This window comes from Oncorhynchus kisutch, linkage group LG5 (genome assembly GCF_002021735.2).
Source record: "Oncorhynchus kisutch isolate 150728-3 linkage group LG5, Okis_V2, whole genome shotgun sequence".
Lineage (NCBI taxonomy): Eukaryota > Metazoa > Chordata > Actinopteri > Salmoniformes > Salmonidae > Oncorhynchus > Oncorhynchus kisutch.
Genome location: NC_034178.2, coordinates 5,262,235 through 5,276,246, shown reverse-complemented (window position 1 = coordinate 5,276,246; position 14,012 = coordinate 5,262,235). Strand labels below are relative to the sequence as shown.

General features: G+C 47.2%; 1 protein-coding gene across 1 annotated transcript; it reads right to left on the bottom strand.

Annotated features, from left to right (window-relative positions):
- Nucleotides 1–3,239: 3,239 nt before the first annotated feature.
- Nucleotides 3,240–8,274, bottom strand: LOC116374157 (fibronectin type III domain-containing protein 3B-like). Its single transcript, XM_031824221.1, has 3 exons — nt 8,011–8,274; nt 5,595–5,722; nt 3,240–3,702 (listed from the first exon to the last, which is right to left on the bottom strand). The coding sequence occupies exons 2-3, from the start codon at nt 5,658–5,660 to the stop codon at nt 3,391–3,393; spliced, it is 378 nt and encodes a 125-aa protein (XP_031680081.1). The 5' UTR covers nt 5,661–5,722; nt 8,011–8,274; the 3' UTR covers nt 3,240–3,390.
- Nucleotides 8,275–14,012: the final 5,738 nt, after the last annotated feature.

Genomic DNA, 14,012 nt, shown 5'->3' with positions numbered 1-14,012 from the left:
AATAACTGAAAAGATTGCACTGTAATTGGCTTGTAAAGTACTGTATGCAAATATCCTATTGTATATAAATAAAGGTATAGAACCAACAGAGACATTGGAGCGGAACTTTCCCATCGACTTTGGCAAAGGTGCTGGAGCAGTTAAAGGCTCTGCTAACTGACGAGTAGGAGCGAAGCACAGCTTAGAGAGAGAGAGAGAGAGAGAGAGAGAGAGTGGGATGATAACAGTAGGAGCGAAGCACAGCTTAGAGAGAGAGAGAGAGAGAGAGAGAGAGAGTGGGATGATAACAGTAGGAGCGAAGCACAGCTTAGAAAGAGAGAGAGAGTGGGATGATAACAGTAGGAGCGAAGCACAGCTTAGAGAGAGAGAGAGAGAGAGAGAGTGGGATGATAACAGTAGGAGCGAAGCACAGCTTAGAAAGAGAGAGAGAGAGTGGGATGATAACAGTAGGAGCGAAGCACAGCTTAGAGAGAGAGAGAGAGAGTGGGATGATAACAGTAGGAGCGAAGCACAGCTTAGAGAGAGAGAGAGAGTGGGATGATAACAGTAGGAGCGAAGCACAGCTTAGAGAGAGAGAGAGAGTGGGATGATAACAGTAGGAGCAAAGCACAGCTTAGAGAGAGAGAGAGAGTGGGATGATAACAGTAGGAGCGAAGCACAGCTTAGAGAGAGAGAGAGAGTGGGATGATAACAGTAGGAGCGAAGCACAGCTTAGAGAGAGAGAGAGAGTGGGATGATAACAGTAGGAGCGAAGCACAGCTTAGAGAGAGAGAGAGAGTGGGATGATAACAGTAGGAGCGAAGCACAGCTTAGAGAGAGAGAGAGTGGGATGATAACAGTAGGAGCGAAGCACAGCTTAGAGAGAGAGAGAGTGGGATGATAACAGTAGGAGCGAAGCACAGCTTAGAGAGAGAGAGAGAGTGGGATGATAACAGTAGGAGCGAAGCACAGCTTAGAGAGAGAGAGAGTGGGATGATAACAGTAGGAGCGAAGCACAGCTTAGAGAGAGAGAGAGAGGGATGATAACAGTAGGAGTGAAGCACAGCTTAGAGAGAGAGAGAGAGAGTGGGATGATAACAGTAGGAGCGAAGCACAGCTTAGAGAGAGAGAGAGTGGGATGATAGCAGTAGGAGTGAAGCACAGCTAAGAGAGAGAGAGAGTGGGATGATAACAGTAGGAGTGAAGCACAGCTTAGAGAGAGTGGGATGATAACAGTAGGAGCGAAGCACAGCTTAGAGAGAGAGAGAGAGAGAGAGTGGGATGATAACAGTAGGAGTGAAGCACAGCTTAGAGAGAGAGAGAGAGAGTGGGATGATAAGAGTAGGAGCGAAGCACAGCTTAGAGAGAGAGAGAGTGGGATGATAACAGTAGGAGTGAAGCACAGCTTAGAGAGAGTGGGATGATAACAGTAGGAGTGAAGCACAGCTTAGAGAGAGAGAGTGGGATGATAACAGTAGGAGCGAAGCACAGCTTAGAGAGAGAGAGTGTGGGATGATAACAGTAGGAGCGAAACACAGCTTAGAGAGAGAGAGAGTGTGGGATGATAACAGTAGGAGCGAAGCACAGCTTAGAGAGAGAGAGAGAGAGAGAGAGAGTGGGATGATAACAGTAGGAGCGAAGCACAGCTTAGAGAGAGAGAGAGTGGGATGATAACAGTAGGAGCGAAGCACAGCTAAGAGAGAGAGAGAGAGAGTGGGATGATAACAGTAGGAGCGAAGCACAGCTAAGAGAGAGAGAGAGAGAGAGAGTGGGATGATAAGAGTAGGAGCGAAGCACACCTTAGAGAGAGAGAGAGAGTGGGATGATAAGAGTAGGAGCGAAGCACAGCTTAGAGAGAGAGAGAGCGGGATGATAACAGCATTAATTAGAGAGACGGAAGGAGAGGGAGGGAGGTTAGGAACGAGGAGGGGAGGGAGATGTACTGAGAATGGCGGAGGGATAGAAAAAGAGAGAGGGGGCAGAGAACAAAGAAGGGTATGAATAGGTATGAGGGTTGAGTGGGGGCGGATAAAAGGTTACTTCAGTAACCTCTACATTCGACAGCAGGGACTGGCTACTGAACTGACCTCAGATCTGCAGGTGAGCACCTAGAATACATATTATAATTGACTAAACCACTCCCAGTGGAATATACCAGGTTATCCCTAGACCAGGGGTGTCAGGTCCAGTTCTCACAGGTCAAAGTGTCATCATGTTTTTATCAACCTCAAACTAAATTGATCAACTGGTGTTGCTGATTGGCTAGATATGGCCAGGTGTGTGGCCATCCAGGAGCCTGGTTTTACACCTTTGCCCTAAACTGATCTAAAGTCAGCTTTGCATTTCCCACTCTTAATGGTTTAGGTTAGCTTCAGGGGAGAGAAAGCTGGTCCTAGATCTGTGGTTAAAAGGCAACACCTACCTGGATCCCTCCTCTTTCTCTCTGTCATCCAGACCTCTACAATTCTTATATTACATCATAGCATCGCCCCTACAGATATAGATAGGTAGATCTATCATAGATATATTTGATATAGATTGTATATATTAGGTAACTAAATCCATTCTTTCTTAGATATAACGAAACAGGATAGCAGCATTTTTTAACAATGGCATCGCTTTGGTAGCTGAATAAAGAAGACAGAAGAGAAGGCATCTGAGTGAGTGTTTCTGTCTCTCTGTGCATGTGTGTGTGTGTGTGCATGTGTGTGTGTTTGTCTCGCTGTGCATGTGTGCCTGTGTGTGTATGTTTCTGTGTGTCTGTGTCTATGTGTCTGTGTGTGCATAAAGATTGCATGATTTGGCCTATAATAGACAAGGTACCAGATTGATGGATACATGGCTAAAGCTTTAGAACTACATTTCAAAATGGCGCAACGGAAAAAAACTACGAAAGACTGCAGCGAACAGCGCAAATAGGACACAGACACAGAAAAGTAAGGAATTGACTGTAAAGAAATATAAAGAAAAATACACTTTGTCTATTAGGTTTAAAAAGATACAAAATAATGTCATGCGGGTCATTGAGGAGCTTACTGGGCTCCTGGCTGGCTAATGCTTGGTTATCAGTTTGTTTGTTCTGGCCACGAACAGCTTCCCTCCAAATACATCCATTACATAAGATAGAGACCAAACTAACAATGACAAGAGAAACAGAGAGAGCGAGCGAGAGGGAAAGAGAGAGAGGAGAGAGAAGAGGAAAGAGATGTGTGGACAACGGTACGGTAGAATAACTGAAGTACAGCTTAAATTCGGTTTCGTTTGAAGTCGGTTTCCTCTCTCGGTTTTTTCCTCTTTCTATCCTGCACTTGATTCTCAAGTGTTTGTTTTCTTTCCTTTCTTTAGTAGATGCTCTTTTTCTTTCGCTATCGCTTTGTTTTCTCTTTTCTATCCTGTTGCCGATTCATTCCCTCACTTCATGAAGAAGTATTGTAGCAGACAGGCCATGAGGATGGAGACACCGGCGAACACACACACCACGACCGCCGCAAAGCGCTCATCACTGGATATTATCCCCGCCCCTTTCACCGTCTCCACGGCGCTGGTCTCCCCCAGGCACGGTTGCTCCTGGCGACGCAAGGTGAACAGGGAGGAGGGACTAAGAGGGCCACAGAGTTCATGGTTGGTATCCTGGCAACGGCGGCAGGCGCACACACGGAAACGGTAGTCGGTGTTGCCTTGGAGCCCGGTGATTTGGAAGGCACTCTCTTCTCCCTTATACACCTGGAGAGAGAGAGAGAGGGAGAGAGAGAGAGAGAGAGAGAGAGAGAGAGAGAGAGAGAGAGCGAGAGAGAGAGAGAGCGAGAGAGAGAAAGAGAGAGAGCGAGAGAGAGAGAGAGTGAAAGAGAGAGAGAGCGAAAGAGAGAGAGAGAGAGAGCGAAAGAAAGAACGTTGATTTAGAAACTACCTCATCAACAACAATTGATTCAGACCAAACAGGTTCAGAGCGTGTGTGTTTGTGTGTGTGTGTGTGTTAGTATTGACTCTTAACAGTCCCCCTGCTGCTATTCTACATTAGTGAAATCCAATCAGTGCATGAAAGAGGCTATAGAGGCTGTTATCTGGTTAACATGATCAACGCTGCCTCTGTACAGAAGGGATTTAACCACCTCAAGAACCACTTAGGACACACACTCACACAAGTCCCCTGCCTCCAACTGCTCGCTTAATTAATAAGAACAAAACCTCACTGGAGAGAAGTACCAGTGTGTCTGCGTGTGTGTTTTCTTGAATGTGCTGTTCGACTGCCAAAAGTCCAAGTGTGATTGTGTGTGTGTGTATATTGACAACCATATTGAGTTTCCATAAAGGTCCATTGGCAGCAGACACTGTTAAATGTCAGTGGTCTCGGGCTGTAATAGTCATTAACACACTGCCTTCACTCTGCTGTCACCACAGTACATGAAAGAGAACATGGAAGACGGGATAACTAGTCAGTTGCACAAGTCAGTTGCACAACTGAATGCATTCAACCCATATGTATCTTCCGCATTTAACCCAGCCCCCCCCCCCCACCTCTCTGAATCAGAGACCATAATCACCATCCAGGTCATTTAACCCAGCCCCCCCCCCACCTCTCTGAATCAGAGACCATAATCACCATCCAGGTCATTTAACCCAGCCCCCCCCCCCACCTCTCTGAATCAGAGACCATAATCACCATCCAGGTCATTTAACCCAGCCCCCCCCACCTCTCTGAATCAGAGACCATAATCACCATCCAGGTCATTTAACCCAGCCCCCCCACCTCTCTGAATCAGAGACCATAATCACCATCCAGGTCATTTAACCCAGCCCCCCCCACCTCTCTGAATCAGAGACCATAATCACCATCCAGGTCATTTAACCCAGCCCCCCCACCTCTCTGAATCAGAGACCATAATCACCATCCAGGTCATTTAACCCAGCCCCCCCACCTCTCTGAATCAGAGACCATAATCTCCATCCAGGTCATTTAACCCAGCCCCCCCCCACCTCTCTGAATCAGAGACCATAATCTCCATCCAGGTCATTTAACCCAGCCCCCCCACCTCTCTGAATCAGAGACCATAATCACCATCCAGGTCATTTAACCCAGCCCCCCCACCTCTCTGTATCAGAGACCATAATCATCATCCAGGTCATTTAACCCAGCCCCCCCACCTCTCTGAATCAGAGACCATAATCACCATCCAGGTCATTTAACCCAGCCCCCCCCCCACCTCTCTGAATCAGAGACCATAATCATCATCCAGGTCATTTAACCCAGCCCCCCCACCTCTCTGAATCAGAGACCATAATCATCATCCAGGTCATCGGTGCCCGGGGAGCACTTGTTGTTGGGGGTTAACTGCCTTGCTCAAGGGTAGAACGGCAGATTCTCAGATTTCCAACTTGCCAGTTTGGGCAAGGCTAGGCTACCTGCCACCCTGATGAATCAGCTGTGTGTGTCGCGCGCGAGAGTGTACAGGCTGTACTAAATACATTTTAACGGCAGTGAAAATCTATTTCTCCTCCCCTTACAGACAGATTCAATTAAAAGTCCAAACATCCTTCATAAGGTGAGCTGGGAGATGAGAGTGATCATAGTAAATACAGCTATCCTCACATGAACTGAGCGTGTGTGTGTGTGTTACCTGTTTGTACTCTGACTCTCGTCCAACCAGCACCTGAAGGACGTAGTTGACACGGTCACCTCTCATTGGTGGAATGGCCTCCCAGGTGACCTCACACACATTCCCTTCCAGCTGGTGCACTCTGGGAGCTGTAGGCAGACAGGACACATTGTCACAAACAATGTCATAAACACACGGAAACCACAGGCGGCTGATGGCACCTTGATTTGGGAGGATGACTCATGGTAGTGGTTGCAATGGAATAAATGGAATGGTATCAAACACGTCCAACACATGGTTTCCATGTGGTTGATATACAGTTGAAGTAGGAAGTTTACATAAACTTAGCTAAATACATTTAAAATCTGTTTTTCACAACTCCTGACATTTAATCCTAGTAAAAATTATTGTCTTAGGTCAGTTAGGATCACCACTTTATTTTAAGAATGTGAAATGTCAGAATAATAGTAGAGAGAATGATTTATTTCAGCTTTTATTTATTTCATCACATTCCCAGTGAGTCAGAAGTTTACATAAACTCAATTAGTATTTGGTAGCATTGCCTTCAAATTGTTTAACTTGGGTCAAACGTTTCTGGTAGCCTTCCACAAGCTTCCCACAATAATTTGGGTGAATTATGGCCCATTCCTCCTGACAGAGCTGGTGTAACTGAGTCAGGTTTGTAGGCCTCCTTGCTCGCACACACTTTTTCAGTTCTGCCCACAATTATTCAATGGGATTGAGGTCAGAGCTTTGTGATGGCCACTACAATACCTTCACTTTGTTGTCCTTAAGCCATTTTGCCACAACTTTGCGACCAAGCTTTAACTTCCTGACTGATGTCTTGAGATGTTGCTTCAATATATCCACATAGTTTTCCTCCCTCATGATGCCATCTATTTTGTGAAGTGCACCAGTCCCTCCTGCAGCAAAGCCCCTCCACAACATGATGCTGCCACCCACATGCTTCACGGTAAGGATGGTGTTCTTCGGTTAAGCCTCCTCCTTTTTCCTCCAAACATAACGATGATCATTATGGCCAAACAGTTCTATTTTTGTTTCATCAGACCAGAGGACATTTCTCCAAGAAGTACAATCTTTGTCCCCATGTGCAGTTGCAAACCGTAGTCTGGCTTTTTTATGGCGGTTTTGGGGCAGTGGCTTCTTCCTTTCTGAGCGGCCTTTCAGGTTATGTCGACATAGGACTTGTTTTACTGTGGACATAAATACGTTTGTACCGGTTTCCTCCAACATCTTCACAAGGTCCTTTGCTGTTGTTCTGGGATTGATTTGCACTTTTCGCACCAAAGTACGTTAATCTCTAAGAGACCGAATGCGTCTCATTCCTGAGCGGTATGACGGCTGCGTGGTCCCATAGTGTTGCGTCTCCTTCCTGAGCGGTATGACGGCTGCGTGGTCCCATAGTGTTGCGTCTCCTTCCTGAGCGGTATGACGGCTGCGTGGTCCCATGGTGTTAATACTTGCATTCTATTGTTTCTACATGTGAACGTGGTACCGTCAGGCGTTTGGAAATTGCTCCCAAAGATGAACCAGACATGTGGAGGTCTACAATTATTTTCTGAGATATTGGCTGATTTCTTTTGATTTTCCCATGATGTCAAGCAAAGAGGCACATAGTTTGAAGGTAAGCCTGGAAATACATCCACAGGTACACCTCCAATTGACTCAAATTATGTCAATAAAGCCTATCAGAAGCTTCTAAAGCCATGACATAATTTTCTGGAATTTTCCAAGCTGTTTAAAGGCACAGTCAACTTAGTTGTATGTAAACTTCTGACCCACTGGAATTGTGATACTGTCACGCCCTGATCATAGAGAGCCCTTGGTTCTGTATGGTATTATAGGTCAGGGCGTGACTAGGGGGGGTGTTCTAGTTTTTTCTATTTCTATGTTGGTGTGCTTGGTATGGTTCCCAATTAGAGGCAGCTGATTATCGTTGTCTCTAATTGGCGATCATATCTAAGTTCTCTATTGTTCCCACCTGGGTTGTGGGATATTGTTTTGGTTTGTGCTGATGTTGCGCTCCGACTGCACGTTTGTTATTCTTTGTTGTAAGTTTCACTATTAAAGATAATGTGGAACTCGACGCTGCGCCTTGGTCCACTCATTTCAACAAGTGTGACAGATACAGTGAATTAGAAGTGAAATAATCTGTCTGTAAACAAGTGTTGGAGAAATGACTTGTGTCATGCACAAAGTAGATGTCCTAACCAACTTGCCAGAACTGCAGTTTGTTAAAAAGTCATTTGTGGAGTGGTTGAAAAACTAGTTTTAATGACTCCAACCTAAGTGTATGTAAACTTCCGGCTTCAACTGTATCAGTCCACTCACTCCATTCCAGCCGTCCTCCCGTCAGCAGCCTCCTGTGACGGAAACCCACGCACCGTCAGACGAATACCGCCAGACAAACCCTTACCTTTGAGTGCGGAGGGTACAGTCTTGGTGGTAGAGAAGGTATGCGTGTCTGAGAAGGGTCCCTCCCCTGCGTCACTACATGCCTGGATCCTGAACCGGTAACTGGTGGACTCTGTCAGGCGCTGAACCTTGTAAGTATGACTGGGACCTCTGTAGATACACACAAACCTGGACAGAAAGACAAGATTGAGAGGTAAGGAGAGAGAGAGAGAACGAGGGAGGAAGAGAGAGAACGAGAGAGGAATAGAGTGAAAGAGAGAAAGAGAAAGAAAGGGAGAGAGAGAACAATAAGGAGTCTAATGAAATGATGAGAGCAGGTTCTCATAAAGAGAGAACAATAAGGAGTCTAATGAAATGATGAGAGCAGGTTCTCATAAAGAGAGAACAATAAGGAGTCTAATGAAATGATGAGAGCAGGCTCTCATAAAGAGAGAACAATAAGGAGTCTAATGAAATGATGAGAGCAGGTTCTCATAAAGAGAGAACAATAAGGAGTCCAATAAAATGTTGAGAGAACAATAAGGAGTCTAATAAAATGATGAGAGCAGGCTCTCATAAAGAGAGAAGGCAGTGGAAAGAGGTAGATGGGTAAGGAGGGAGGGAGGGAGAGCTTCCGCTAGGATAGAGGATATAGAAGTGTCTGAGAGTGACAGAGACATAACTTCACCTGAAGCATTTATGGTAGGGGAGTGATGCACACACACACACACACACACACACACACACACACACACACACACACACACACACACACACACACACACACACACACACACTTCTTTTAGGGTATATCAGCTGTTGTTATGTTCTCTTTATTGCAGAAATGCAGTATGACCAGTCAACCCAGTAAACAAGTCCATCCCCCGAAATATTCTGTTTTTTACTCTCAGGACATTTCCATAATCATCAGTGCTGGCAGACCGTGTGTGTGTGTGTGTGTGTGTGTGTGTGTGTGGGTGTGTGTGTGTAAATGATGAGTTATGACCCAGGGTTGTTTTGACAAGGCATTTTGGCACAACCAGGGCCAAGCAATTAACAGACCACTTAGCCTGAAATAAACAACACACACTCTGAGAACATTACATAGCAGGTACAACCCCATCAAAATGCATGTCTGTCCGTCTGTCTGTCTCTGTATAGTGGGGCAAAAAAGTATTTAGTCAGCCACCAATTGTGCAAGTTCTCCCACTTAAAAAGACGAGGCCTGTAATTTTCATCATAGGTACACTTCAACTATGACAGACAAAATGAGGAAAAAAAATCCAGAAAATCACATTGTAGGATTTTTAATGAATTTATTTGCAAATTATGGTGGAAAATAAGTATTTGGTCAATAACAAAAGTTTCTCAATACTTTGTTATATACCCTTTGTTGGCAATGACAGAGGTCAAACTTTTTCTGTAAGTCTTCACAAGGTTTTCACACACTGTTGCTGGTATCTTGGCCCATTCCTCCATGCAGATCTCCTCTAGAGCAGTGATGTTTTGGGGCTGTTGCTGGGAAACACAGACTTTCAACTCCCTCCAAAGATTTTCTATGGGGTTGAGATCTGGAGACTGGCTAGGCCGCTCCAGGACCTTGAAATGCTTCTTACGAAGCCACTCCTTCGTTGCCCGGGCGGTGTGTTTGGGATCATTGTCATGCTGAAAGACCCAGCCACGTTTCATCTTCAATGCCCTTGCTGATGGAAGGAGGTTTTCACTCAAAATCTCACGATACATGGCGCCATTCATTCTTTCCTTTACACGGATCAGTCGTCCTGGTCCCTTTGCAGAAAAACAGCCCCAAAGCATGATGTTTCCACCCCCATGCTTCACAGTAGGTATGGTGTTCTTTGGATGCAACTCAGCATTCTTTGTCCTCCAAACACGACGAGTTGAGTTTTTACCAAAAAGTTATATTTTGGTTTCATCTGATCATATGACATTCTCCCAATCTTCTTCTGGATCATCCAAATGCTCTCTAGCAAACTTCAGACGGGCCTGGACATGTACTGGCTTAAGCAGGGGGACACGTCCTGGCAGGATTTGAGTCCCTGGCGGCGTAGTGTGTTACTGATGGTAGGCTTTGTTACTTTGGTCCCAGCTCTCTGCAGGTCATTCACTAGGTCCCCCCGTGTGGTTCTGGGATTTTTCCTCACCGTTGTGATCATTTTGACCCCACGGGGTGAGGTCTTGCATGGAGCTCCAGATCGAGGGAGATTATCAGTGGTCTTGTATGTCTTCCATTTCCTAATAATTACTCCCACAGTTGATTTCTTCAAACCAAGCTGCTTACCTACTGCAGATTCAGTCTTTCCAGCCTGGTGCAGGTCTACAATTTTGTTTCTGGTGTCCTTTGACAGCTCTTTGGTCTTGGCCATAGTGGAGTTTGGAGTGTGACTGTTTGAGGACAGGTGTCTTTTATACTGATAACAACTTCAAACAGGTGCCATTAATACAGGTAACGAGTGGAGGACAGAGGAGCCTCTTAAAGAAGAAGTTACAGGTCTGTGAGAGCCAGAAATCTTGCTTATTTGTAGGTGACCAAATACTTATTTTCCACCATATTTTGGAAATAAATTAATAAAAAATCCTACAATGTGATTTTCAGGATTTTTTTTTCTCATTTTGTCTGTCTTAGTCTGTCTATGATGAAAATTACAGGCCTCTATCATCTTTTTAAGTGGGAGAACTTGTACAATTGGTGGCTGACTAAATAATTTTTTGCCCCACTGTATGTATGTATGGAGGAAGGGTGGCCACACGCTCTGAGCTTCAAATGGACAAAAATAAAATCAGCGAGAGACCGGTGTAGAAACATGAGGATAAGAAGAGAGAGGGGGGGGCAGAGGTGGGGGTGTAGTTATTTCATTGCATCTTACAGAGAGAGAGGAGGGGACAGACAGACAGGTGTCAGGACGCCACATGAGTTTGAGAAGGTCATTGTAGAAATGAAAACAATATATGCTGTTTGGTCATTTGATATGTCTTTGTTTACTTCCAATAAAACTAATAATATTCTCTCTCTCTCTCTCTCTCTCTCTCTCTCTCTCTCTGGTTACCATAGCAATATGTCAATTACAGAGATTCCAGGTAATTCAGCCCTAATACTGTCTGTTTAGGAGCGGCAGGGGAGAAGAGGGACTAGGAAAATGTGAGGAGGGTAGAGGAGAGGGGGTGTCCAATATTGCCAGTTAAATCCATTTAGCTCTGATGATGCCCTTTCTACCCTGCAGAGACACATGCAGAGAGATAGAGAGGGGGAGAGAGATAGAGAGAGGGGGGGAGAGAGATAGAGAGAGGGAGGGTGAGAGAGAGAGGGAGGGTGAGATAGAGAGGAGGTAGAGGGGGAGTGAGAGAGAGGGAGGGTGAGATAGAGAGGAGGTAGAGGGGGAGTGAGAGAGAGAGGGAGGGTGAGAGAGAGAGAGGAGGTAGAGGGGGAGTGAGAGAGAGAGGGAGGGTGAGAGAGAGAGGGTGAGAGAGAGAGGGAGGGAGAGATAGAGAGGAGGTAGAGGGGGAGTGAGAGAGAGAGGGAGGGTGAGATAGAGGAGGTAGAGAGGGAGGGTGGGATAGAGAGGAGGTAGAGGGGGAGTGAGAGAGAGAGGGAGGGTGAGATAGGGAGAGGGAGGGTGAGAGAGAGGGGGTAGAGGGGGAGTGAGATAGAGAGAGGGAGGGTGGGATAGAGAGGAGGTAGAGAGGGAGTGAGATAGAGGGAGGGAGGGAGAGGGGGAGAGTGAGATAGAGAGGAGGTAGAGGGGGAGAGATAGAGAGGAGGAGGTAGAGGGGGAGAGAGATAGAGGGGGAGTGAGAGAGAGAGGGAGGCTGAGATAGAGAGGAGGTAGAGAGGGAGGGTGGGATAGAGAGGAGGTAGAGGGGGAGTGAGAGAGAGAGGGAGGGTGAGAGAGAGGAGGTAGAGGGGGAGTGAGATAGAGAGAGGGAGGGTGGGATAGAGAGGAGGTAGAGAGGGAGTGAGATAGAGGGAGGGAGAGATAGAGGAGGGAGAGGGGGGAGATATATAGAGAGGAGGAGGTAGAGGGGGAGAGAGATTGAGGGTGGGGAAAGGAGAGGAGGTAGAGGGGGAGAGAGATAGAGAGGAGGTAGAGGGTGGGGGGAGAGAGAGAGAGAGGGGGATAGAGCGGAGGTAGATGGGGATAGAGAGAGGGGGGGATAGAGAGGAGGTAGAGGGTATATAGAGAGGTGGGGTAGAGAGGAGGTAGAGAGAGGGGGGATAGAGAGGAGGTAGGGGGGATAGAGAGAGAGGGGGATAGAGAGGAGGTAGAGGGGATATAGAGGAGGTAGAGGGGGAGAGAGAGGGGGGATAGAGAGGAGGTAGGGGGATATAGAGAGAGGGGGGATAGAGAGGAGGTAGGGGGGATATAGAGAGAGGAGGTAGGGGATAGAGAGAGGGGGGATAGAGAGGAGGTAGAGGGGATAGAGAGAGGGTGATAGAGAGAGAGGGGGATAGAGAGAGAGAGGAATAGAGAGGAGAGAGAGGGGGATAGAGAGAGAGAGGGATAGAGAGGAGGTAGGGGGGATAGAAAGAGAGGGGGATAGAGAGGAGGTAGAGGGGATAGAGAGGAGGTAGGGGGGATAGAGAGGAGGTAGAGGGGATATAGAGGAGGTAGAGGGGATATAGAGGAGGTAGAGGGGGAGGATAGAGAGGAGGTAGGGGGGATATAGAGAGGGGGGATAGAGAGGAGGTAGGGGGATATAGAGAGAAAGGGGGTATATAGAGGGGGAGAGAGAGGGGGATAGAGAGAGGGGGATAGAGAGAGAGGGGGATAGAGAGGAGGTAGAGGGGATATAGAGAGAGGGGGATAGAGAGGAGGTAGAGGGGATATAGAGAGAGGGGGATAGAGAGGAGGTAGAGGGGATATAGAGAGAGGTGGATAGAGAGAAGGTAGGGGGTATATAGAGAGAGGGGGATAGAGAGGAGGTAGGGGGTATATAGAGAGAGGGGATAGAGAGGAGGTAGAGGGGATATAGAGGAGGTAGAGGGGGAAAGAGAGGGGGATAGAGAGGAGGTAGGGGGATAGAGAGGAGGTAGGGGGGATAGAGAGAGAGGGGGATAGAGAGGAGGTAGAGGGGATTGAGGAGGTAGAGGGGGAGAGAGAGGGGGGATAGAGAGGAGGTAGGGGGGAAGAGAGAGGGGGGATAGAAAGGAGGTAGGGGGATATAGAGAGAGGGGGGATAGAGAGAGAGGGGGATAGAAAGGAGGTAGGGGGGATATAGAGAGAGGGGGGATAGAGAGAAGGTAGGGGGGTATATAGAGAGAGGGGGATAGAGAGGAGGTAGAGGGGATAGAGAGGAGGTAGAGGGTATATAGAGAGGGGGGATAGAGAGGAGGTAGGGGGGATAGAGAGGAGGTAGGGGGGATATAGAGAGAGGGGGGGTAGAGAGGAGGTAGGGGGATAGAGGAGGTAGGGGGGATATAGAGAGAGGGGGGATATAGACGAGGTAGGGGGGATATAGAGAGAGGGGGGATAGAGAGGAGGTAGGGGGGATATAGAGAGAGGGGGATAGAGAGGAGGTAGAGGGTATATAGAGAGAGGGGGGATAGAGAGGAGGGTAGAGGGGATAGAGAGGAGGTAGGGGGGATATAGAGAGAGGGGGATAGAGAGGAGGTAGAGGGGATAGAGAGAGAGGGGGGATAGAGAGGAGGTAGAGGGGATAGAGAGGAGGTAGGGGGGATATAGAGAGAGGGGGGATAGAGAGGAGGTAGAAGGAGAGATAGATAGAGTGCTAAATGCAGTTAAACTCCTCATAATTAAATGTTCTTAACAGAAGTAATGAGTCAATATGCATCAGTCTGAGATGTGTCAGGAACCACATTGATCCATTAAATGCATTACAGACTTGTTTAAGGGCACTTGCCATGCCCCTATGGGCCCTGGTCAAAAGTAGTGCACTATACAGGGAATAGGGTGCCATTTGGGATGCAGGTAGGGGGGATAGAGAGGAGGTAGAGGGGATATAGAGGAGGTAGAGGGGGAGGATAGAGAGGAGGTAGGGGGGATATAG